This window comes from Protopterus annectens, chromosome 1.part0 (genome assembly GCF_019279795.1).
Source record: "Protopterus annectens isolate FY-2018-M chromosome 1.part0, PAN1.0, whole genome shotgun sequence".
Lineage (NCBI taxonomy): Eukaryota > Metazoa > Chordata > Ceratodontiformes > Protopteridae > Protopterus > Protopterus annectens.
This window is the reverse complement of record NC_056725.1, coordinates 1885593686-1885619301: the sequence shown is the minus strand read 5'-3', so window position 1 is coordinate 1885619301 and position 25616 is coordinate 1885593686. Positions and strand designations below refer to the sequence as shown.

The following is a 25616-nucleotide window of genomic DNA, read 5'->3' as shown; positions in this document are numbered from 1 at the left end:
CCATCCACCTACTTCAGGCCTTGGGATATACAGTCAACTTTCACAAATCAAGACTTGTTCTATCCCAAAGAATAACCTTTCTGGGTGCAGATCTAGATACAACCACCCAAATGGCCTTCCTCACAGAAGAAAAACAAAATCAACTACCAGATTACTTCAAAAATCTGACAAGACAAACCCAGCTGACTGCAAGGAAAATCCTGCAGGCCCTGGGTTACATGGCTTCTTGCATCCTTCTGATTCCGCAAGCAAGGCTGCATATGAGGAAACTACAATGGTACCTAAGGAGTTTATGGACTCAGCACAGTCACAGCCTAGAAACTTTGATACCACTCATTCCATGCCTTCAAAAGGAATTTCTGTGGTGGGCTCAAGCAAGCCAGTCAAACAGGGGTCTGCCTTTCAGCAAACCAATAGCCAGCCAAACCATTACAACAGACGCTTCAGACCACGGATGGGGAGCGCACATGGAGGGCAGATGCATTCAAGGTTTATGGTCACAAAAAGAGCTACGCATGCACATAAACCAAAAGGAAATGCTGGCAGTGATACATGCAGTCGAAGCCTTCAAACCCTTTCTGCATCATGGCCATCTGCTAATAAGGACAGACAACACCATGGTTATGTGGTACATAAACAAGCAAGGAGGCACCCATTCCTATCCTCTTTGCAGGCTGGCATTGAATCTATGGGAACTTTCCTTGAAACTCAATATACAGCTACAATCCCAGTTTGTACCAGGGAAAGACAATATACTGGCGGACAGCTTAAGCAGAAATATCATGGATGCACACGAATGGATGCTGCACCCAGACATCTTTCTACAGATAACACAATCATGGGGGAGGCCGGACTTAGATCTTTTTGCCTCCCCCCACAATCATCAACTGAAGAAATTCTGCTCAAGGACATACCACCCACAAGCATGGAAAGTGGACGCTCTCTTTCAGCTGGAGAACTCTAACAGTGTATGCATTTCCACCTCTCCCATTAATGACCAAGGTTTTACTGAAGATCAGGACAGAGCAGCCAAAAGTGATTCTGATAGCTCCGGACTGGCCAAGACAGCACTGGTACCCACTGTTAAAGAGCCTGTCACGCACGAAACCATGGCCTCTTCCTCTATGGCCACTTCTACTGACACAGCACAATTACAAAACTCTGCATTCCAACCTGAAAACCTTGCAACTAACAGCCTGGAAAATACCTTGACTCCTCCTCAGGACAAGCTATCCCAGAGAGTGAAAGATATTATTATGGAAGCTCGCAGCTCGCCGGCCTTCCACAAGAAAGGCATATTCAGCAAAATGGAAAAGATTTCACATTTGGAACACCACAAAGGGCCTAGATGCGACAGTGATGAACATGGCACATATCCTGGAATACTTGGCAGAAATGTTCCACAATGGTCTGTCTTACTCTTCCATTAAAATTCATGCTTCAGCAATTTCAGCAGAGTACAATACTGATCCACCTGTCTTCTCTCATCCTCTCCTAAGACGTTCCTGTCTTGGAAGACTGCTTTCCTTCTGGCCATAACCTCAGCAAGAAGAGTATCTGAGTTACAGGCCCTTATGGCAGTACAGCCATTCCTTATTTTTCATCAGGACAGAGTTTCATTGAGAACCAATCCTACATTTATGCCAAAGGTAGTATCCAGGGTTTCATTAAATCAAGCTATTCACTTGCCTACCTTCTTTCCAAATCCACAAAACAAAGGGGAGAAACGTCTGCACACCCTGGACATACACAGACAGTTGCGCTACTACTTGGACAGAACTAAAGGTTACAGAAAAACTGACCAGCTGTTGGTAACATATGCTGCTGGTACACAAGGAAAAGCAATTTCGAAACAGACAATTTCAAAATGGATAGGGAATTGCATTCGTTTTTGTTACTCCTTTCATGGAAAAACTGTGCCAGCAAACATTAGATCTCATTCCACGAGAGCCACAGCCTTCTTAAGAGGGGTGGCTACCAAGGAAATTTTAGAAGCTGCTACATGGAGCTCCGTGCATACATTTGCCAAGCATTACAATTTACCTTTATATTCCAGATCCAGAGCAGGCTTTGCTACGGCAGTCCTGCAGGGCATTTTAACTACACCATCCTTTACATAGTTCCTCCACCCCCAGATTGGCTATGGTATTCTACCCATATGTGATGACTGCAGATGCATCCTTGAAGGACATAGTACAGTTTTGTACCTACCATAAATGTAGATGTCCGATAGGTATGCATCTGCAGTCAGGTTTACCCTCCCTCCTTCCCCTCTGTGGTATTTCTTGGGTACTTACCCCTCTTATAGCTAGCTGGGGGGATCTATTATGGTGTATTTGTTTTTATATTATTGTGCATGTTTGGATTTTTAAATGCATCTCTCCAAATTTAGCCTTCCTTAGAGGGCACCTGGCATCTGGGGCAAGAAAAACTGAGGAAGATGGCGTCGGCTGATGCTTTTATACCCCAGGCGCTCTGACGTCGGGGAAAGTGCGACATCAGCCGACGCCGGACCCAGACTTTGGAATCCGGCCGACCAAAGGGCTGCCTGAGGCAGGACAACCCATATGCGATGACTGCAGATGCATACCTATCGGACATCTACATTTATGGTAGGTACAAAACTGTACTTTTTCTTCCCAAACCCTCAGAACAAGTCCTTCATTCCTTTCATTTCTGTCTGTGTCATCCCCTCTCTGCCTCCTGTGATCTTACTCTTTCTCACTCCAATTCAGACAACTGGGGAGGTCAGGCTGTCCTCAATCAGGCTGCATGTTCACTGCTCAGAACGACTTGAAGGTGGTGCCAGTGTGGCTTCTTTACCCTGACTTTCAGGTGTTTGTCTTCAGATGTCCATCGGCTAGGGATGATGCAAAAACTCTGGAAATCGGGTTAGTTGTAGGCCTCTGCATAGCAGAAAACCCAAGAATCAGTACTGCAACACTGATCCAGTCGAACATCTACCAGTTATGATAAGAGGGATAAAACTGTACTTTCTTACCATATCAGTTGGTCTTGACGAGACCTTCCTCATTTACTCACATATGTTTTCCCACCATCACCGTTTGCTAGGACAGCTCTTCCATTCTATGATTGCTATTGGAATTCCCTGTAAATAGGCCAAGTGTTCATTTGTTTGCCATTGTACAGATCCTAATATATCCATTTATTGCAGAACATATGCTCACTCAGTGGTTGGGGAAAACTAACCGTCTCAGATGCTAGGTGCATTCCCCTAGTAAGATCTATGACATTAAGGCTTGTAGTAATATATGATTCATTTAACCCCTGAACTTGGGAACATCCACAAAATTTAAGCTGAATTGAAGTGGAACAGTCAATAAATCCAGTATTGGTCACAGATTAGAGTCCTATCTTAGATTTAACTGTTATTTCTAGATGGTAACTCGCCAGGAGCTCCTGCTGACCTAGGCTGCCTGGATAATATTGGGAAGATGGAAGTCTACCTAGTCCCCCTGCCTAAACTGAGTCCTGGTGGTCTTAAGGTACTTCTGCTAATGCTCCTGGAGTAGGCCCCCTGTGACTGTAGTCTCATTTTCATATACTGAAAGAAGTCTCCTTTTGAGTCCAGCTCAAGAGATTACCTTCAATGGCTCAGTGATGGGCTCTCTGTAATGTTAGTCACCCCTGCCTATTAAGATGGAATATCTTAAGCAGTACAGATGAGGAATAATGGTGGGGTCCATGTTTAGACACCAATATCTTCTGGACTAGATGAAAGATGTGGTCTTCATGGTGCCTTTCACAAATGTGAAGATGTTGCAGCAGCCTGTAAGTGCCAGTAGCTGTAGACTCCCCATGTGCTCATAGATCTTTTGTTGCTATCACTTCCTGTCTTTTGGCAATCCCAAAAATCTCAATGTGAATCTTTCTTTCACATACTGCAAATTTTGATGATTGACACTTTGCAGATGGAGTTGGGGTGCCAAATTGCTGCTTTACTGTGACTCAAGAAAAGCGGTCCCCTTTAGAGACTGGGGCTCCACATCTGCCAGCTGGAGCTATGGGGAGTCCTCCTGGTCAAGAAAAACACTGAAGGGGAGGTAGAATCAGAAAAGGTCCAGATTATTTTGCCTGTTTGTGGTCAGTGAACAAGTCATGTTTGTACAGAACATCTGTTGTGGGAAAAAAAAGAAATGAATTAAATAAATGTAGGAGGTAAGTATGTAAAACTGAGCTAAAGTTAAGTAAATCCACAAATTGTGAGAGGATCTGAAAATATGATTTCCTAACACAGTTTTTCTCTTTACAAAGAATGTCAATATGTAAAGCAACATTCACTCCAATTAACAGTGAGGAAATTGCATAGAATTGTCATTGTCATTAAATTTGGTTCACAATTTGTTTACTGCGAGCAGATTCTGATTTGAGGAACACAATTTCCATGCAGTCAAACAGCCATGAAAGACTTTCTAGTCAAGCCTGTGCACAAAGACTGCAGTAATGCATATCTTGATCATGGACCACCTGAGAACCAATTCAAACAAGTGTCTTTGATAGATCAGAATAACTTGCAAGTTCACCAAATGAGTTGGGGGACATGATAATTTTCAGTCATGAGGCCCTTCTTCCACTTAGAATTTTTGTATCCAGTGGAAGGCTCTGTGGCATTCAAGATCACCCCCAAGACACCCAGACTCAAATGAGAGGTCAGATGTCACCCTAACCCTTTTGGAAGATTTTTCTGAAATTGCACTAGGATAGCTTTCTATACCAAAAAGGACCAAAGGGCTTGAAATTGCACCCTCTTAGCCACAACAGTAGACTGGGCTAAGCTTTGATCTTTTTCTTGTGAATCTCACCCTGAAACATCATTAAGCAGAAAGGCTAGAATGGAATACAGAAGTCTTCCTCATCACAGAATTAAGAAGGCACATGTTGGATGGGATACCCAGAGCCAGTCACTCGTGTATGGAGGATGAGGAGTCCCTTCTCCTAAAAGTAATTTACGACTACAAACAGAACACTGGTGAACATTAGGGATAGGTTACAGAGCAAATGGTAGTATCTTATATTGGAAGTTGACCTGACTCGCAGCAAATTAGAAAGACCTGTCTTGGGGTTTCCAAACACTTTCATGCAGTAGACATCTGTCTTGTCAGTGCCATTCATTCTTCCCATCTGGATGGGGTACTTGACGTGCCTTTCAAAATTGTTGAGATCAAGTATAGGGTAGGAACCCCCACACACACACACACACACACACACACACGTACACACACATGCACACAAGTACACACAAAACACTCCAGAAGAAGGAACAAATGGTTTTATATCCTCTTCTTTCTAGTGGAAGAGCAGCTTCTAAACTCCCTTGAAGAGCAATTCAAGTTTTTCTATGAGCTCCACAGAAACCAACTGATCCAATAATGGAGCCCTTGATGAGTGAGAATGCACTCTGAAATCATGGCCATTTAATACCGTATCCAGAACTCTCCTTTCCTTAGTGGTTCTTCAACCTGATTTTAACTTGGAAAATTGTTCTTACATGTTCAACCCTGCAAGGATAGTCAGGACTGCTGTACAGTCACCTGCAAAGTCTCCCCTCTGTGAGGCAGGAGCTCAGAGGAGAAAGCACAGCTGCCTGAAGCTTGGTTACCTTTGTCTACAAGTGATCCTCTTCTACATTGGATATTAGACTGATTTACAAGAGATATTTGTGTGGGGTGGGGGGGGGGCATCATAGAGAGCTCCCTTGTGAAATGTGCTCATTTCTTCTTCTGAAGATCTTTAAGCATACCCAAAAAGAAACTTGCCCCAACATGGTGTGTCCTAAATAGTTCACCCCATTTCCTTCAAGTACAAGATTCTGGGTTGTGTCATGAAGTACAAATGCATCCCAGATGGTACTTCTTTTATCACACCATTAACACAGTTCTAATTGCATGTGAATACAGAAAGGCCTGCAGATAAAGACATAATCAGAGTCTTCTCTATAGACTGCTTTATCCTAGACTACAGCAGTTCTGCTAACTTACCAGGACCTGTTCACCCAGCGAGAGAGGGTAATAAGCATGTAAAATTGGGTAGTTTAGGGCTCTAAATCCCAAGGTGGCAGAGGAAAAAATATGTTGCTCAATTTCTCCATCACTTCATATTGATTGCCCTCTGGCATGACAGCATGATGCTGTGGTCTGTGGGATCCATGTTCCACTGCATTGAAGATGTTATGTAGTATTCTGCTCTAGACTGCTTGAAAAGAGTGGCACTTTATTCTTGGGGAAAAGTGTGTAGGGAGTCTCTCTTTAGAATCAAAAGGTCAGCATTTTCAGTGCTTCCAGGCTACAAAACGAAGAGCATCCCTGAAGACAAGATGTAGAGGGGGGAATGACTTGAGGCTACTCATCCTTCTTCCACAAATGTTATCTGTTTGGAGGGAAGGCATACAAACTAAAGGCCATTGGATAAAGGACCTCCAGTCTGACAATTTCCAGAGAAGTTATCCAAGGAAGCAGTAAAGGTGCATTGTATGACCCATTAACGAAAAAAGAGCTGACCAAATGTCTTCCAGTGAAACTGAGGCCTTTTGTCTCACTTTATTAGAGACTTCTTCAGAATACAAACACACAGTGCCATGCAAAGCTTTAAATAGGCATATAAACTGTGATCTAAGTCATGTGAACAAGAAATTATGTGACTAAACACTTAAGGTACATACTAAATAAATTATACAAAAAATGCATAAAAACAGGTACCAAACAGTGTTCTACTTTGGCAGCCCTCATTTTTTAAATTGCAGTTAATACTTCTTCATTTAAACCTGGAGATACCCCAGAATTTAATCTCAGTTGACCCAATTCCATGTATTCAATCATGTTTTCCCGTTTTCTACCTCGTACTGGATAAGGAACTTGTTCCAATATGAAAAATATGAACGTGTTCAAACTGTTGCTTTGTTGTGCATGGTTACTGAGAGCATTAGTTGAATCTTTGTGTTTTACACTATAATTATGCTCATAAATCCTTTAGTTGAATCTTTGGTTTTTACACTATAATTATGCTTAAAAATACTTTGAGTGGGCATTCCATCTTCCCCACATAAAAACTATCACAGCATATACATGAGGCAATATAAATCACACCATTTGTTCCATAATTATAATATCTCACACAACCAATAGTCCTTTTATATCCTGGTACAGGTATTTAGTTATCATTGATAAATCTGCATTGGCTCTAACAGCCACACTTGGTCATTTTCCTAACACTACCTCAGTAGGAAGCAGAGTTATTTTAATTACTTTCAAGCTTATCATTTAAATTACTGTTCCTTTTGTACATAAGTAAAGACTCCTAACCCAAAGCTTGCTTGGGTGGGACCAGTGTTAATAGTTAAGTCCCAATTATGATGTATTATGTTTTTCAAATCTTTTCAAAAGGTAAATATAGCAGTTTAAAAAAAATGACACTGCCATGCAGGTCATTTGTTTTTCTGACTGAATCAAGTCTTTCAAAATGGGTAGAAAGTCAGTTCCCTTTCTACTGGAAATTTCAGTTGCCAAATTGTGGATTAGTTCCTTGGGGTATCCTCTACCCAGAAACGCTGAAGACAGAATATCTACTTCTTTAATAAACTTCTCATCTGAAATTGGTATAGAAAGCCTAATAACTTGACATTTGACCAACTTTTCTTTTGACAAATAGGGTGCTGGCTGCAAAAATGTAAAAGGCTTCCTATAAACATTAGATTCAAATTGCCCCTCAGTTAGATTTTTGGAAACATGGTCATCTAAAAAGATTCATGGTTGATTTATAATATTGAAAAGTAAATTCTAAAAAGTCAGTTGTAGCATTCAGATAAGTAAAAAAAAATTAGTTCATCCTCCTTACTATCTCCCAATAAAAATGCAGTAATATTTTGGACTTAAACGAACAATCAGACAAGATGTTTCTCCCAGTACCACATAATTGTTGGCATAAACTGGTGCACACTTTGCACCCATGGCCACACCTCTTTTCTAGTTGAAAGATTTCAAGCCTGTATAAACTAAAACAGTGCTGGTGATTACCGGCTGAGTGAGGAAAGTAAACCTACATTTGTTTTTGTCTGTGACTGATTGAGCTGCTTTCTGTTTTACCTGCTCCATTTTGTTTTCTGTTTTAAGAAATCTGCTAGGCCTGGTGTTTTTGCTCTGTGTGAGAGATGGACACTTCTAGGCTGCATATTTCCCATGCTTTTTTTCAATGGTTACATTGTCTCTTGAGTGATACTTAAATACACAGTGAAATTCTGGGCCTTTGAAAGGATTTCAAGCCTGCATAAACTAAAGCACTGCTGGTGATTCAATACTAGTTTTTCCCACCACCTCCCCCTTTAAATTATCTGCTTTTTAAACCTGGTGATTTAAAGCTCCCCACCCCTACTGTAAATTGAGCTTAATAAGCTCTTCCCTTACTGCTGTTGATATATTGAATTCTTTATTTGCCTTTCCTTGTACTTGTATTGAAAAAAATCAATTTTGCCTCTCATTGCTCTACTGCTTTACTAGATCTGAATTCATTATCTTGCTCTTGGATAAAGTCATGTATTTTTACACTTTAGTAAGCACTTGCTTTTACATCAAGAGGTCAGTGGATTTTCCATCTAGTGCACTGGGAGGTAGCCTGGTCTGCTTAGGTTGGGGAAACACTTGAGATTTCTGCATATAGTTTTATTTGGCCAGAGAGGGCTTCTTAATCAGCTTATCTTGTTTTTAGTGCCTTTATAAATTCTGTATAATTGTCTCTTTACTCATTTATACAAGGTGAAGTACTTTTATTGAATAATCACACTTTTATAAATTGTTTAAAGTACACTGCTGTATCCATATCTTTAAGTTTGGGTGTGTTACCATTTTGTATCTTTAAAGTTTGTAATAGCATTTCACTCTGGACACTCTTTATTGTGCTTTTACATTAGGAGGACTGGGATTATTCATCCAGTGGCAATAGGTGTTTACCTCATCTATCTGAGCTGGGAAACACAAAATGGCTCTATGTATTTTTTTGTTTTTACACTTACATAGTGTGACTGTATTTCAGCACCTAAAAAACTGTACTGTCTCCTGCTGCTTTGAACAGTAGTATTGCATTGTATCTAACTGTTAGCTGTAGGTAGTTTGTGGTATTTTCCAAACCAGCTATATTACATTAAGAAGATGTTTTTTTCTGCTCCCTTGTGGCAGAAGTGTGCTGATCTAACTTGTCTGAGTTTGGGATTGCAGGTAGGAGGCTTATTGTGTGCTTTCCTGATTGGTTATTAGCTTAAAATTTGTTTCTCTTTGCTCATATTTAAGCTTTGCATTTGAGTGGGCTTTGGCATAGATACTCAGAGCTGCTTGTCATTTGATGACTTTGCTACTGATTGCTGAGAATCTGCTTTCACCTGGAGCAATCCACTAATGAAAAGACAAAAATAAGTATTTTTTGCACTTCGCTGATATACTGTGACTGTGTTTTAGTAGTTTAAGCTATTTGCTGTTATGTTTGCACTTTATAGAAAAATACTGTACTGTCTACTGCTGCTTTAAGTAGTTAATTGCACTATACTACATAGTATGTTAGTTTTATAGCTGTTGTAGGTGGTTTCTGAGGTCTTGTTACACTTGGACTTCAAACCAGTTATTCTACATTAAGAAGGTGTTTTTCTGCACCCTTGTGGCAGAAGTATGCTGATCTAACCTGTTTCAGTTGGGAATTGCTGGTGAAAGGCTTATTGTGTGCTTTCTGAATTGGTAGTCAGCTTAAAACTCGTTTCTCTTTGGCTGTAGTTAAGCCTCACTTTTACACAGTGCTGTCCTTCACTCACCAGTGACCTGTATAGATGCAAAAGCCTTAGAAGCTCAGTTTTTTCCCCTAAACAGCTGTCAGTGAAACCCTTTCAAGCTTTTCTGCTGTGCTAAGAGCAACTCATTTGCACACTGAGCAGCGTTGCCTATTGATCAGCCTTAGCCTACACAAAGTATAGGTCCCTCCTGTAGTCTCGGTGCTACAGCACGATCCTGTCAAATTAACCCATTCCCTTACCTAATAAAAGCTACATTTAGAATCTGCTATCATGGACAGGCAGTTTCCCATAATTTCTCTGGCCAGCCTGATAGACTTGGGCATCCCTTACCTAATAAAAGCTACATTTAGAATCTGCTATCATGGACAGGCAGTTTCCCATAATTTCTCTGGCCAGCCTGATAGACTTGGGCATCCTGAGGCAATGTAGCAATTGTGATATATAGTGACAACCACTTACTCCTTTCTTTCTTTCATTCTTTGTGAGAGATGTAGTTACACTATTTTTGTCTTTTCATTAGTGGATTGCTCCAGGTGAAAGCAGATTCTCCGCAATCAGTAGCAAAGTCATCAAATGATAAGCAGCTCTGAGTATCTATGCCAAAGCCCACTCAAATGCAAAGCTTAAATATGAGCAAAGAGAAACAAATTTTAAGCTAAACAATCCAAACTAAAAAAAGCCGTAGGGTGGAATGCAATACTAATTCCAGTTCAACACACGAAAGTGACACCATCCGCTTTTATTAAACAAAATCACATGCGTTTTCGTCCCTTAATCTAGGACTTCATCAGATAAAACCACTTAAAAACTTTCAGCTTTTATACTTTAATGACAATCAATTAACCTATAAAATATCATCTTATTATTTCAAATTAACCAATCGATTTCCTTTCTTGTCTCATTAATATTAATTCCTAGAAAGGACTTTCCAAAAAAGAAAACTCATGTGTATACCATACTTTAAAATGAATATAACCAATTAAATATTGAATTTTCATGTGAATAATTAAACATTATGTTAAAAATCATTGGGAAAGTTCATTCATTCAAAATATAAACATAAAAATATATGTACTGAAGAGACTTCTGTGCAAAATTCTGCAAACACTAAAACCTTAATAAAATGCTCCCTCTGGTGTCCAAAACCTGTATGACCTATTAATTCAACCTTTAGTTTTCTTTTATTAAATATGTTGTTCCTTATAACCATTATATAATTCTAAACCATCAATTTTATATATCTGTAAATATGATAATATAAATTAAATTATTTATTATATAATAAATTTATATATATAAAATATATATATAAATACATATAAATAGATATATTTTATAAATAAATAAATACAATTGATAGAATTATTTAAAATTAATGTTTACATGTAATATAACATTATCATAGCTTATTAAGCTAATAACCAATCAGGAAAGCACACAATAAGCCTCCTACCTGCAACTACATAAGGACAAATCAAATGCCAAACAGGTTGTCCTTGTGCACACACTTCCCACACTAAATAAGGACAGGACACATAAACCCACATATGTGGAGATACTCACTAGAAATGTACCAGAAGGTCTGAGGCTACCCAAATGGAAACCACTTACACACACAATGCAAAAGCAATAACATACAACACACACATCTCAACAACTAACCTCATAAGGCGTTACACCACAAAACCTAATGTATTGGTCATAAGTGACTCTTGTGAGACAGACGGATGTTCCCCTCTCTAGACTGAATAAGGAGTGGGTTACACTTAGCTGCCGGTTTGGTGCCAGGATCTGTCAAACACTCAAGTCACTCAACCTTAAGTGCTGGCATGACTACATCATAGTCCATGTGGGGGTAAATGACTTGAGATGTACCTCACTAGACTATATGAAGAGAGACATGACTGAGCTCTCAGATTGTGGTGCAGGCAGGTGTAAGCCTACCATTAAGCACATTCTACCTTCTGAAAGGATGATGCCACAATACAAATAAAAAGTGATTGACTTTGACAACAGAAGCTAATCCAATTGTTAATCTATGGGGATCCAAAACCTGTCAGCCTGGAAGACATGATCGACAGGCCACACTGCTTTGCCAAAGACGGTCTGCACCTATCTCCTGTAAGCTTTCAGATTCTGGCAAAGGCATTAGCCACCTCTACTGTGCCTCTTTTAGGCAGTGTCAAAATAACCAACCTCCCAACATAAAATCCTCCCTAGATAAACTCAAGGTACTGTTGCTTAATGCTAGGAGATTAAACAAGAAGCTGCACTCCCTTGAAGCATTCCTCAGTTTGGAAGATGCTTCCATCTGTGCAGTCACCTAGACATGGTTCAAGGAGCAGAAAGCACCCTGGCCATGCAGGGCTACAATGGCTTCCATACGTTCAAAACACAAACTGACCATGAAGAATCAAAGGAAGAGGTGTATCCATCATCATTAAGGATAAGTATACCTCAAGACTGGTCAAACAGTACAATTCTCTGGAGCACCTCCATGTCCAATTAACTATAGGCAAAGGCACCCACTACATTATAGCTAGCCATAGGTCCCCCACCATGAAAGAGGAAAAGCATACCACATACCTGGACTTACTGGAATCACTTGCTATACAGCCCAACACCTTACTCAAGGGTGATTTTAATCATCCTACCATCGACTGGGAAATATACACGACCACAAACATACTGGCTCAGATATTCTTAAACTTTAATGCAAATGCTCTCGAACAGCTAGTCAGAACACCCACAAGAGGCTCAAATATCCTGGGCATAGTACTCACTAACATGGGAGAGCATTGCATGCCTCCAACCCCCGTGTGATGTCCTCCCTAGTAAGATCAGACTCATTCAGTGTAATTATAAGACCAGATGCCCCATCAAATTCAAAAGCCCTTAAGAATCCCCCAGAGTATACCTGCCCCCCCCCCCATTCCTCAGCCTATTATCTCAAAAGAGAGGTCATCTCGGTGCTCTCTAAGGCCAAAAACACAGCATCAGTGGGACCAGACAACATCCCAGGTTGCCTTTTAAACAACTTAAAACATGTCCTAGCAGACCCACTTGGATCCCTGTTTAACAACAGCCTGCGAGCTAACTGTTCTGGTGGAATGGAGGACAGCAACAGTAACCTCTCTGCACAAAGGGAGGGGGACCAGAAACCGACCCTTGGAATTATAGGCCCATAAACTTGATTAGCCTCATCTGCAAGGCAATGGAAAGAATCATTATGGACCTTGTTAACAAGGATGTAGGTAATCCCCAGACTCTAGACCCAACCCAGTTCGGATTCGTTAAAGGTAGATCATGCCTGTTAAACATTGTTGACTTCACCAAGAAAGTCACCAAGGCCCTAGACAAGGGAAAGATGGTGCATACTGCCTACCTTGACCAGCCAAGACATTTGACACAATCCCATGCTCTGGTACTGCAGAGAGATGCTCCCAATTTGGAATTAACCTCTACATTACCAGACAGGTAGCCAACTGGCTCACCTACAGGGCATGCACTGTAAAAGTGGGTGACTTTATGTCCAGCAAAAGACCAGTCAACAATGGCATACGATAGGGTTCTGTGCTGGGCCCTTTACTGTTATAAATTTATTTCTAAGAAGTCCAGGCAAACTTGGACGGCCTATAGCTGACCAGTTTCACAGATGATTACAAATTGGGAGCAATCACCGAGTCCCCCAGTGATGTTAAAATACTGCAGACAGGGTTAATGCAGACAAATGATTGGTGCCAAAGCCACGGATTAATCTTCTTCTTCTTTCAGCTTTTTCCCGGTTAGGGTTCGCCACAGCGGATCACCTGTCCGCTCATGATTGGCAGTGGAGTTTTATGGTGTCGAGTTGCCAGCCCGGCACCCAACCTTCCACAGAAGGCACACACATGCACGCACGCACTCACACCTAGGGCCAATTTAGAGTGTTCAATCCACCTACAGCATGTCTTTGGGATGTGGGAGGAAACCGGAGGAGCACCCGGAGGAAACCCACGTGACCACAGGGAGGACGTGCAGACTCCGCACAGAAGGCTCCCCAGCTGAGGATCGAACCGGAGAAGCTCTTGCTGTGAGGCGGCAACGTTAACCACTGCACCACCGTTGCCGCCCAAAGCCACGGATTAATCTAAATGCAAAAAATGCATTATTATTCCTTTTGGGAAAGCTGATATCCCTGTTTATTAAATTATAGACAGCAACACCCTAAGTGTAGACGCAATGGTTTGTGATCTGATTTATCAGGTTGATAGCAACCTGAACTTTGTCCATCACATATCTCACATATCCACAATAGTAAGGAAAACCTTCTGTGTGGCACATTTTACTGCATCTAGATCCAAGGATGTTATAATTCTAGTATACATGGCCCTCATCAGACCAATAAAGTACAGTGCTCCCTTTTGCCTGTACTTCACCAAACACATGCAACAATTTGAGAGACCACAGAGGTTTCTCACCAAGAAGTTAGAGGTTACAGAAAACAAGTTTTGCACGGAAAGACTGAAAGCCCTGTCAATGTATTCTGTCTCCTACAGGTTGCTAAGGGGGTGATGTATGCTTGGCTTACAGGGCAGTCTTTGACCTAGCTCTGATGGAAATGCTACACATTTGTAAATCAAACCGCATGAGGGTCACTCACTCCAGGGATCTTAACCTAGCCTCTAACGTGATGAAGCTGATCCTCTTCAAATACAACATAGATCAATGGATGGGTGACAGCAGATTCACTCCTGGGGTGACATCCATGTCCCTCCTGGACAGATGAAGCCGTTATTAACTACCATAGACCCTTACCTCTGTGAACTTCTCACCTAACAACCACCAATTGGGGCAACTTGAGATAAATATGGCTAGGCTTGCAAGGATTCTAGGGTCATTAACCTAGTAACCTTCTATGAAATATTCTCCCTCAAAAAACATAAAATTGTTATTTTAAACAGTTTCTAATGCATTATGAAGCAAACAAATCTCTGCATTGTCAAAAGATGTGTTCATCACAGTGGTTTCATGAAACCAAGTAAGACCAGTGTCAGGGGGATACTGGAAAAAGCAATCTTTCACATCAGCATTTACTGTTAGGGGTATGTTCATTTGTTTGTACATGTCAAACATTCCAAAAATACTACAAGTCTCTTAAAACATGATTGGCATTGTAAAAAAATCTTTTTTAACTTGACATCAATCCATGTGGCAAGTCCTTCAGTTTTAGAACCACATGAAGAGATGATCAGCCTATATGCTGGATCAGAAATTCCTTGTGAATTTTAGGAGTACCAAACACTGCCGGGGTTATAGGAAATTTAACCATCAAAAAATCATATAACGTTTTATCAATAAAACCGTCAGACAATTGGTTTTCATGCCATATGTCGATCCTTCGATATGCAATGTTGATCATGTTCTTAGATGTGGGATCGTATGATGAATCATTGAATAAAACACCACATACCTTAAAATAATGCGTATTGTGGTCAACTACAACCACCCTCGCCCTCAATCTGGTGCTTACTGTTTTTGAGAAGTTATATGAAAAAGACATGAGGGACTTCTACAGTCATAGCAAGCACTTTGTTGTAACCTGAAATGTGATGGGCAGTAGTTATTAGATTCCACTTGTTCCAACAGGTCCATTCAGATCATGAAAGCAGACAAAGATGGAGGTTCCTTATCCAGTAACAGATGGAAACTAGAAAAAAACATGATTAAATACAGGGAAGAGTGCCAAAAGAGATTAAATTGTGGGATGTATCCAGGTTTAAATGAAGAGACGCTATCAATTGTATTTTAAAAATTAGAGTTGTCAAACTGTAAGAACACTTTGTTTGGTACTTGTTTTAATGTGTTTTTTGCATATTTTATTTGGTATGTACCATTGTGTTTAGGCACGATTTCTTGGTCACATGATTTCGATTGCATTATTTATATGGCTATTTAAAAGTTTGTACAGCATCATGTATTTGTATTTTGAAGAGGTCTCTAAAAAACAAAGTGAGACAAAAGTGCTCAATGTCACTGGAAAGTTTGGTCAGCAGCATTCTTTTCATTAATGGTTCTTGGTTTTTGATTGTTTTGACCATTTGTCTGACCTTGGGTTTGCTTTTGAGTTGTTTTAGGTAATAGAACCTCATTTTGCTCACTCCTTCATACATAAGGAGGACTCAAAGGAAAAGTTTTCCAAAACTAGATCTGATGATGGAAAGGGTCTGTGCTTATCAGCAACCTCTGACTCCATGCAGGTAACAGGTGCATATTAAAGGGGGGCATCTGGCCTTACTGTGAGAAGGGCATAACACCAAGGATGAAGCAAACCTACAATGCGTCTTGCACTTGATATCATCTCATATCCTTTCTTTTGTCATATCTTATAAGGAGCTGAACAGTGTACAACACAACTTCAAATAGGAAGGGTAGCCTCCCCAGCTTTTGCTAGTGAAAGCAGGGACTTGGGATGTGATTGGAGGGGAGAATACCCTCTGTCCCCCATGTTCAGCCTTGGAGCACTCACCTGAGCAATTAGGTGCCCACTCCATGCTATCAGCCCAGTTGCCCTTGTGCTATAATGTGAAAAGTGTAGCACTTCTAACCCAGTTTGCAGTCCACATAGTGAATAACTCAAGGAATTTCTCATTTGTCCCTTTCCTGGTCATAAGCAGAAGATGGGTGCAAGGTTAATCATTCACTAGCCAAAACGGAGCTTGCAACTGGGTAATGGGGGGATGTCGCTATAATGGCAGGCTTCATTAAGGGAACTTTTGGCTGATGTTAGACCTCTTTCTTCTTTACCTTCATTCTCCTTTCTGACTTGGCAAGACATCATGAGGAACCTTCCTGCTGATACCTGCATTGACTACCCTCCACATCTGCCATCCTACTTGAATTGTAGTAGACTTTAGGCTTCTCTTGCCCTCTCTGCACAGTAGCTGTGTGCAAACCTTGGCGCTAACGATGTCCCTGCATTTTGTACTTCTTTACTAGGTAGTGTCAGTGCATGGCCTAGATGGTGCTCTGAGGTCTGCATGGACACAGAGAATTTGTAGTTCAGCATTTAACATGGGAACTTTCCTGCAAGACATGATAGTATCAGTGTGCAAATAGAAAGAAAGAAGTGGGGAGCCTAATAAATTCTAGAATGATCAAAGCAGTGAATGTCATGTGCCTTTGAGAGATTTGAGCATCCTTGAGTATGGGAAATAAGAAGCCAAAAATTTGCTGAAGCACGTCTTAGAATAAACAAGGCAGAAAGGCCCACAGAGTAAGTATTTTCTTTTAAAAATTGCCAGCATGTATTCCTATTTTTGTTGTGTAACCGTCTTTTTGAAGTTTACTATGCAGATCACTGGGAGGGGAGGCTAGAAAAGAGAGGATCTGCTTTTTACTCTGTGTTGAAACTGAAAGCATTACAGCTTCCATTTTGGATTGTACTTTGATTTGTTGATGGCTATTTTTACCAACTGAAAAAAACATTTTTTGTTTTCTTTCAGTGAACTTGGAAACATTTCTACTCTGAAGACCCTAAATGTATTTGGAATTGTACCTTGTAACCAAATGCTTCTTTTACGGGAAAGCATGCCTCGCATAAAGATCAACTCTTATCAATTCACATCCATCGGCAGGCCAACCACAGGCAGCAAAAAGAACAAAGCAATATGGGGAATCCAGTGCAGACTGACATTCAATAATTCCCTCACTTCCTAGCAGTGTTGTGTTTGTGTAACTTGTTGATCAGGCGTGGTGCTTTTGCCCTGTCATTGCAGTAATAGAAGAGCTGTAGCAAGACATCATTGGACATTTTGAGGATCTCTTCACTGCTCCTCACAACTTTTATTTCTACCTGGATTATACCATTCCTTTTATTTTCAGATGGCCCTTTGAATGTTTATATTGCCAAATGTGCATAAAACTATCTAATAAAATGTCTGATGCAGCTTGAAATACTACAGATTCTCAAGTATATAAAATCAGCCATCAGAAAAACAGATGTACAGAATGTGTGTTTTGCTATGATTTTTCATACGTGGTCATAAAAACGACGCAAACTGCAGTGCTGTTAGAACAATTCAGGAAGGGAATATTTGCAGCTATTGGATATATTGATCTGATGCTACTGCTGACCCTATTAATCTGTGTGATTTTGCTGGGCCCTGGAGAATTTATGATGCAAGTCTGAATGCTGTACCTTTGCCATTTCATATGATTCACCCGTGCTAGAGTATATGTAATTTTCTTGTCTTTCTTCCTTTTTCGCTTGTTGGCCGCAGCATATGACCTTTTTCTGCTTTTCTAATTTGTGTTCAAAATGCCCTCCTCTCTGTGCTGAGGACACCCAGACACACATGCAACACTGCTGTCTCCACACTATTCCACAGCAGAGCATGGAAGAAGCAAGCTATTCTGTCCTTGAGGATGATATGGGTCATGCTTTCAGAAGCATACAGCAGTTTTGACTGCAGCTCCTTTTCTGGTTCATCTGCCAGGGTAGTGTCAATATCTTTCACTCATCTAGTAGCTTTTCTCAGACACTGATTGCAAACATCTTTTGTGCTGATAGGTCCATGTTTCAGCACCTGCTCATTGCCCCCACCTCCACTGAGCCTGACAAAGCCATTCCCATAGCAGTAGGAAGTAAGCATTCATTTTATCTGTATATTGTACCACTTGGCCAGTCACAATAGGGTTTTAAGTTTTTAATTAGTTTGAATGAACATTACAATTTTTTTTTTTAATTATTGAAATTATAGCGACTGGTTTTGCGTATTGGCGTTTGTCCACAGAACGCTAGCAAGTTCTACAGGGCATTAATGACGTAATATGAACATTTTATACAAAAGTATTAAATATGTATTTGTAAACTGTAGTGCTGCATCTTCTAAGCAGTTCTTTATTACTGCCTGTGTAGATCGTTACTTCTACACACAATCACACATCTCGTTTGAATAGTAGTATTGCAGTCGTGCGTCTGCCTATCTCAAGGTATGCATCGCTGCATGTTCATCACAGCTATGTTGTCCGAAATGCTGTCTTGCTTTATTCCAAGATGGGATTTACCACTCTGGAGATGGTATCATAAACAATGTCATTTAGAGCGATGGACCATGAAGGCTGAGTTTCTCTAGTCATTTAGACCAGTAGATCACAAAAGCAGAGTTTCTTTTTCTACTTCATAGCAAGCTTGTTCTGTTTTATTAGAGATCATGTGATATCTGCCAAGTGGTTGAGCCAGATTGTCATGTTGCAGTACATTGTTAGAAAGTTTTTGTTGTACTCCTAAAGGTCTGATATTTACAATGCTTGGTTGTATATAGCACATTTGCATTCTTGTAGGGTAGCCATGGTTTAATTTGGGAATAGTCATTTCATATGCTGCAAATTGATGAGAGATCCTGCTGTGTATGAATGCATTTTGTCAAAATCATTATTTTTTAATGAAATCTCAATGTTAGTGTCACAGATTTTGTAAAGTGTTTTGTTTTATGAGCCATAATAGAGATGCAGTATGTTAAGGATTTTAATTGGAACTTGCATGTACTGTACTTTTCTCCATACCACTGACTGTTTTTGTGTAACAAACCCACAGTTCATTTCCTGCTGTGGTCCCAGATTAGCCCTCATTTGGAGCCCTTTGGCATCCCTGGATGCAGTTTTAATTGCTGTTAGTTTGAGAGAATTCTTATAAAGGCAAATAAACAGACTAACACACATATTGCATGTGATGCTTTTATTCTGACTTGGACTATGAAAATTTTAGTATGAGCTAACCTGGTGTAGCTCAAATTTTTTTTTCAATTGCACAGACTGTGAAGTTAGTGTGTGAACCAACTCATCCACATTAGGGGTGCAGGATTACTCTCCCCCCCCTACACATTGTAAGTTTAACTTTTTAAGAGCAATAGCAAGCAGTTACCATTAGAGTGAAAATATGCCTCCCTGAAGGTAGACTTCTAGATTGTCCATGTTTAAGTCAACAAGTCTATCTGGCTTGATTAGTGCTGTAAAACACTGCATCCCTAGTTCTCCTTTGAGTAATTTTGCATTGCTCTGTAGCATCCTTGGGTAGTTCAAATTTATATTGTTAACATGCATACACCCATTTCTGACATAAGGCAAGAGTTTTCTCAAATAGACAGAAGCAGACTGCTCTCTGTTGCCTAGGAGAACTGAGGCCTTTGTGTTTGAACTTTCCGTTGAATGATTATGAATACGGTGTAAAGCACAGTGTGGTCATGTTCCACAATGCTACAAGACAGTATTTTCCTTTTTACGTGTAAAAGGTAGACTTTGTTGCTGCCTATTTTCATAAATAATTTTTATAATATAGTGATCTCATTATTTCATAGACTGCAGCACACCTGATCATTGTACCTGACGTAACTGATCAGCTGTTATATCCAAAATTTTCATATTTTTGTACCTTTTATACATTTTACATCGTTGGCTTTGTATTTATTTTACAGAATAATAAATGAACCTTCAACAACCTGTTTCCTGCATGTGTTCTTTTTATTTATCATTTATTGTTATTACTTGAAGGTACTGAGACATAATTAGAGCAGAAGTCTTGGTCTTATTGTCACTGTATGCAGTTTTAGGACTTGATTATACTGATTTCACACCAAATCTCTTATCTTTTTTTAATAGTCATGTGATACTTCTAGGACAGAGATCAGTTAACATTTGCTTACTGTAGTACCAATAAATACCTGGTGAGGGTTATCATGAACATAGAAACAGAACTAAGCAAGTGATCATAAGGACCATAAAAACCTAGTCATATACAACCTTTACGCAGACACTTAAATTTCTTGCCACCCTGAATAATGGAAAGCCACTACATCCAAAGAACTGATTGACTGAAGTGGGTGATGGACAGCTGAATGACAAGCAGCTATGAGTACTTGGTGCACAAGTGGAAAGGATATGGTCATTCTCATGTATTTGGATATGCTACAGATAAATCTTGTGGCAGCACTAACAAGGAATTTGATATATGAATGGTAAATCATTTGGAGGGGGTAACAATGTCATTGTCTGTAGTGTTTCTTTATGAGGACTTACAAAACTAAACAGGCTGTTTTTTTATATTTGGTATGGCTGATTCTATCCATTATAAACACTTTTGCATGGGTCCTGTCTTAATCCTTTAAAAATGGTAAATTACTGGATGCTGGAGAGTGATGGAGTAGCAATACATTCCACCGATTCTTTTGCTATAATATATCAGTGCTAGAATGACCACTCAAGTGATGCTATGTTGTCATTTTTATAGAAATACATATGCACTTCATAACTAATATACCATACTGTGTGCAGGGGATACCAACTTGATGGCTGTCTGAATGGTTGCCCTGCCAGGTTGACCCTCCCCTTAGTGATGGAGAGTGACTGGGCTGATTCACCAAGGAGGAGGCTTTTGATAGACAAAAGACTGTGGCAAAGAAAGCAAAAAAATGTAATTGCCGAAGGTTGAGGTGTTAGATGAGCACTAGCCTCCCACTTCTCCAGCTGGTATAAGGACAGTGTATCCATCCATCTTTGAATCCAGTTGGGAAGAGGGAGTCCCTGCTTGAAAGATAAGGAGCTAAGAGCACTTTTATCAGTATAGTGCTACCCTGGGTGTGATCCTGTCTTTGGGTAGACTCAGGTTCATGAAATCCTCCATGAACTACTACTTCATCATGCTTCACCCCAAAAGAGGTTACACCAGTATAATAAAAGCTGACGAAGGACCTTCAGCTACTCTTGTTTTCTTAATGGAACCTAACTCAAATTATGTCATCTTTCTGTCCTGAGAACTCTTGAGGTTTAATTTTCAGCAATGTCCACACTTGGTTGACTACTGGACTTTTCTCTCCTGCAATCTCCAATTTGGTTCTTGTACTCAGCATGCTTACCATCTGCTTGTACATGCAGTATAATGCACTAGGCTAGGACAGTATTTCTAGTCCTTGCATCCCCATTTCTTTATTGAAGCTCATACATTTATGATGTTTGCAATGGAGAAATGCCTACAATCTGTGCTTAAGAAATGCAAGTAATTAATTAAATGTGCTATTAGCCACCAAATTGTGATCCAAGGCTCACACTGGCATCATCACATCTGTCCTGGGAACACCATGATGTCAATCACTGCTATAAGTTCTAGTAATTTAATCCAGCTTCCCAATCTCAGAGGAAGAATATCAAGGCCCAGCTTGTGTCTCAGAAGATGGCAGGGTTGACATTGTAAGCTGTACAGATCAGCAGAAGAGTCTAAGTTGAGATCTTAGCTTGGTGCTAGAGCACCAAGAGATGCACAAAGTAGACCTCCGTCACATCCTCATTGGAGGTAAGTCCATCCCTGAGATGGCCTCATATGTCACAGTTTCTTTGTGGGAAGTGAGGGATACAGTTCATTTCTGTCCTGTACCTTTGCAAAGAGTAAGGTATCCCTCAGAAACGAATTCCCAGAAACCACCATAGGGAGTTCATCTTAGTATATCAAAATTTTGGAGCCCTGTTTGAATGGCTGGCCCTTGCCTCAACTAGCCTATAATCTAGCAAGCATTTCCTCATGTTCCTAGCAAATGCTTGGTAGCCCACTTCAGATTTTTTTCAGGCCATCCCCAGGACAAGCAAGGCTCAGTTTTGACTAGGGTACATGTCAGTCAGACCCTTAGGCAGTTACTGTTTTGGTAGGATTGTCCTTACAGGTATGATTTGACCTTTGGCGAGCATGGACTGATAGTAGTAGGATCTGCACAAATCTGTCCAGTCCCTGCACCACTTTCCATAGGCATGTTCCCCTGTGCACTGGTGTCTATAACCTGACTTGCGTTTTAAACATATGACTTCATGCTTTTTTATGAGAAAAAGGCTTTAGAGGATCATGATACCCTTATCGGTGAAGGGGATAAAGACAAGACCTTCCCCATCCTGTAGCTCCCACTGGATAACCCTCAGAGTCATGAAGTCTGTCTGTTTTGGAAGAAGGTGAGGAAAGAAGCCTTGAGTCATCCCATCTTTGACTGGTTCTAGCTTTGCAATCTGGAAGTATCCAGGTACGACTTCCTCTGCTTCCATAAAGTGACTGCTCTGTGCATTCCAACTACCTTAGTGGTATGAGATCCCCTCTTAAGTTTTCCAGTGTCTGTAATGTGTAAATGGCTAGTAAATATGACAACAATGGTACAGGTTTGATCTAGCCCTCCTTGAGGTATATAGTTACACTGAATTTTCTAGAACTACTACATAGCATGCAAATCATTATAGACTGCTCATTAACATTAAAGCTATACACAACACGCTTTGAAAACTGTCTCTGTGTGTAAAATTTACACACTACTGATCATAAAAAATAGCAATATTCTAAGCATGTCATATTTAAGTACAAATTGTATTATTTCATTAGCTAAACAAAACTTTCAGCTGTCCATATTTCTTCAGCAATCTTTCATATCTGGAGATTAATATGTCTATTTGCACTGTATCTCTAGTATTACTTTGGAACAGTACTTGCCATGCTGCAGCTTTACTTGGTGGCAACTTCAGGAATCTCTCACTCTGCAACTTTTTTTGACTATCGACATTCTCACAGTCTAATTTCTTGCAACAGGACTTGTAACACTTTTGTTTTTTTCTATTTTTATTTGGATGTGTGAAACTGAGTAAGTGGACTGGTCTTGTACCCCATTCAGACATGAACCCAGATGCATACCATACAAAGATGCAGGTAATTCACATAATTAATTTCATACTACAAAAAACAAAGTCAAATTTTCATTTCATGCCAGAGTTAACAAGTGAAATGATTCAAGTCTTGGCAAAAAAACACACATTTACTGGTCACCAGGTCGATAATTTGAGTTTACACATGGTTCTTCAACACTGCATTCATACATGTGAAATTTCTGCAGTAACTTAAGACAGATGTAATCTGGTATACAGTCAGAATATAATGCCTGCACTGTGAGTCAGCGTAAGTATATGGTGAACTCACAGTAGTACGTTACGAATTCATTAAAACAAACACACAGAAGTTGTAGCTGGAGGAAGCAAATATTTAGGATGTAGGGAGATATATTGCTTGCAATACACGAGAAAGATGTGTATTAGTTGAAACAACCTAGAAAAAGGAAAAATGAGTGTGGGATGAAAGGGAGATTTATATATAAATGAGAGAGAACTTTAGATATCCAAGTTCCTCTTGAAATGTTAATGGTGTGGGGAAATATGGGGGCAGGGCTATTAAGTCCAGCCTTTGTCAATAAAATTGTGCCTTTATACACTTCCCATTAAAGTGCCAAGGAGTTTCCCTTGAAATGATTAATTGATCAGTGAGTTGTCTAATTTCTAGTGGGATCATATTCCAATTTGCAGGAATAATTTTAGTGAAGCTTCTTTCCCTGATTGTCGGATTGAATGAGGACCCAAATAGTGCAATAGCATTACTATCTTTGTTTCTGACTGCATACTGATTGTTCCATTTGTAGTTTGGATCTAAGTACGGGATCATGGAGGACTCTGAAGATCTGACTGTAATAGGTAGGTAGGTAATTGTCTATGTAAAGGGAGGCCATGGTGTTATTAGCAAGGGGTTAGGATGATGAACCAACATATTGCTTTGACAGTGATCTGATATTGCTGAATGCATTTTAAGTATGGGTAATCCAGATTCCAGTTTTGGAGTAAGTACATTTTTAACTGTGACTCTTCTGGCTTTATGGATGGGAAGGTTAGATATTTAGAATGTGGCTTTATGTTGGAAGTGATCTTTTTGATCAGTCTCTGTGAATTTTCAGGGACAGGGTAGGGTCGAGTTAGTTCCAGATACTTGTATGTTTCCTAATGTGACAGGATAGCAGTGCTTACAGGTTTATATGGAGTTCCAAATGTCATTGTTAGTTTTGCTGAGCTTTACCACTAATTGGATAGTGTGGTAAAGCCTTTTGGCAAGTAGATCCAATTCCTGCGGTGTAGTAACTGACTTATAAAGAATATCATCAGTGCAATATTGGAGGGTATAACTTAATGTATTTAATACATACTGAAAACAGAATATGGCATTTTACAGCTGGAGTCTCACTGAGATTCCAGCTGTAAAATTTCCTTCTGAGGTGATAAGGTTAGCTGTCTTGACTTTGAATGTAAACTTTTACAAGCAGTTGAAAAAATATTGAATTACATTCAAATGTTCTGAGCTACAAAAAGACAGCACTCGAAGCAGGTCCCTTTTCTGTTGCAAAAATTATATTGTTTGTAACGGTGTAGATCCCTTAACCCATGATGGGAGTTCATAATTAAGCCATGTTTATTGAAGCATTCTTCAACTTGGTTACATATACTTTTTCAGGAGTTTAGTTACTTGGTATGGTATATAAATGGGATGGTAATAGCACTTGAGCATTTTAGTTCAAATGAGAGCCATGGACAGTGATGACCTCTGACCCTCTTTCTAGAAATTGGAATATTTGCTGAGTATCCTATTTATGATTTCATTAAGTGCTTTTTCAGGTATTTGAGCTTGATAGAGTGGACATAACGTTCTGCTATACTTCTGGAGGATACTTTCAATGGGAAGGAATTGGAGTTTTAAATAATAGAAGAGCTTAAAGTGGATAGGGTGCATTTTATGCTGTGGATCTTATGAGGTATGTTGGTTATTAATAAGTATAAGACAACATGTTTTCCTGTGCTTATGGGTTTATCTACTAGTAGGAACAGACTGTATTCAGAGGAATATCAATCTGGCTTGTTTCTCTGATAGCAGATCTTTGAAATCTGCTACAATGACTATGTTCTGTCAATTTTGAAGCATGCCTCTCAACCTCTTAGTGCAAGAAATCTGGACAAA

The 25616-nt window shown here is 39.9% G+C and overlaps 1 protein-coding gene across 1 annotated transcript in view; it reads left to right on the top strand.

The window, feature by feature from the left end:
- SKP2 (S-phase kinase associated protein 2) overlaps positions 1–20268 on the top strand; it is a 420463-nt gene extending 400195 nt beyond the window's left edge. Inside the window, exon 10 of the mRNA XM_044069967.1 lies at positions 17272–20268. Coding sequence (XP_043925902.1) covers positions 17272–17485 — 214 coding nt within the window. The 3' untranslated portion in view covers positions 17486–20268. The remainder of the gene's footprint in view (positions 1–17271) is intronic.
- Positions 20269–25616: the final 5348 nt, after the last annotated feature.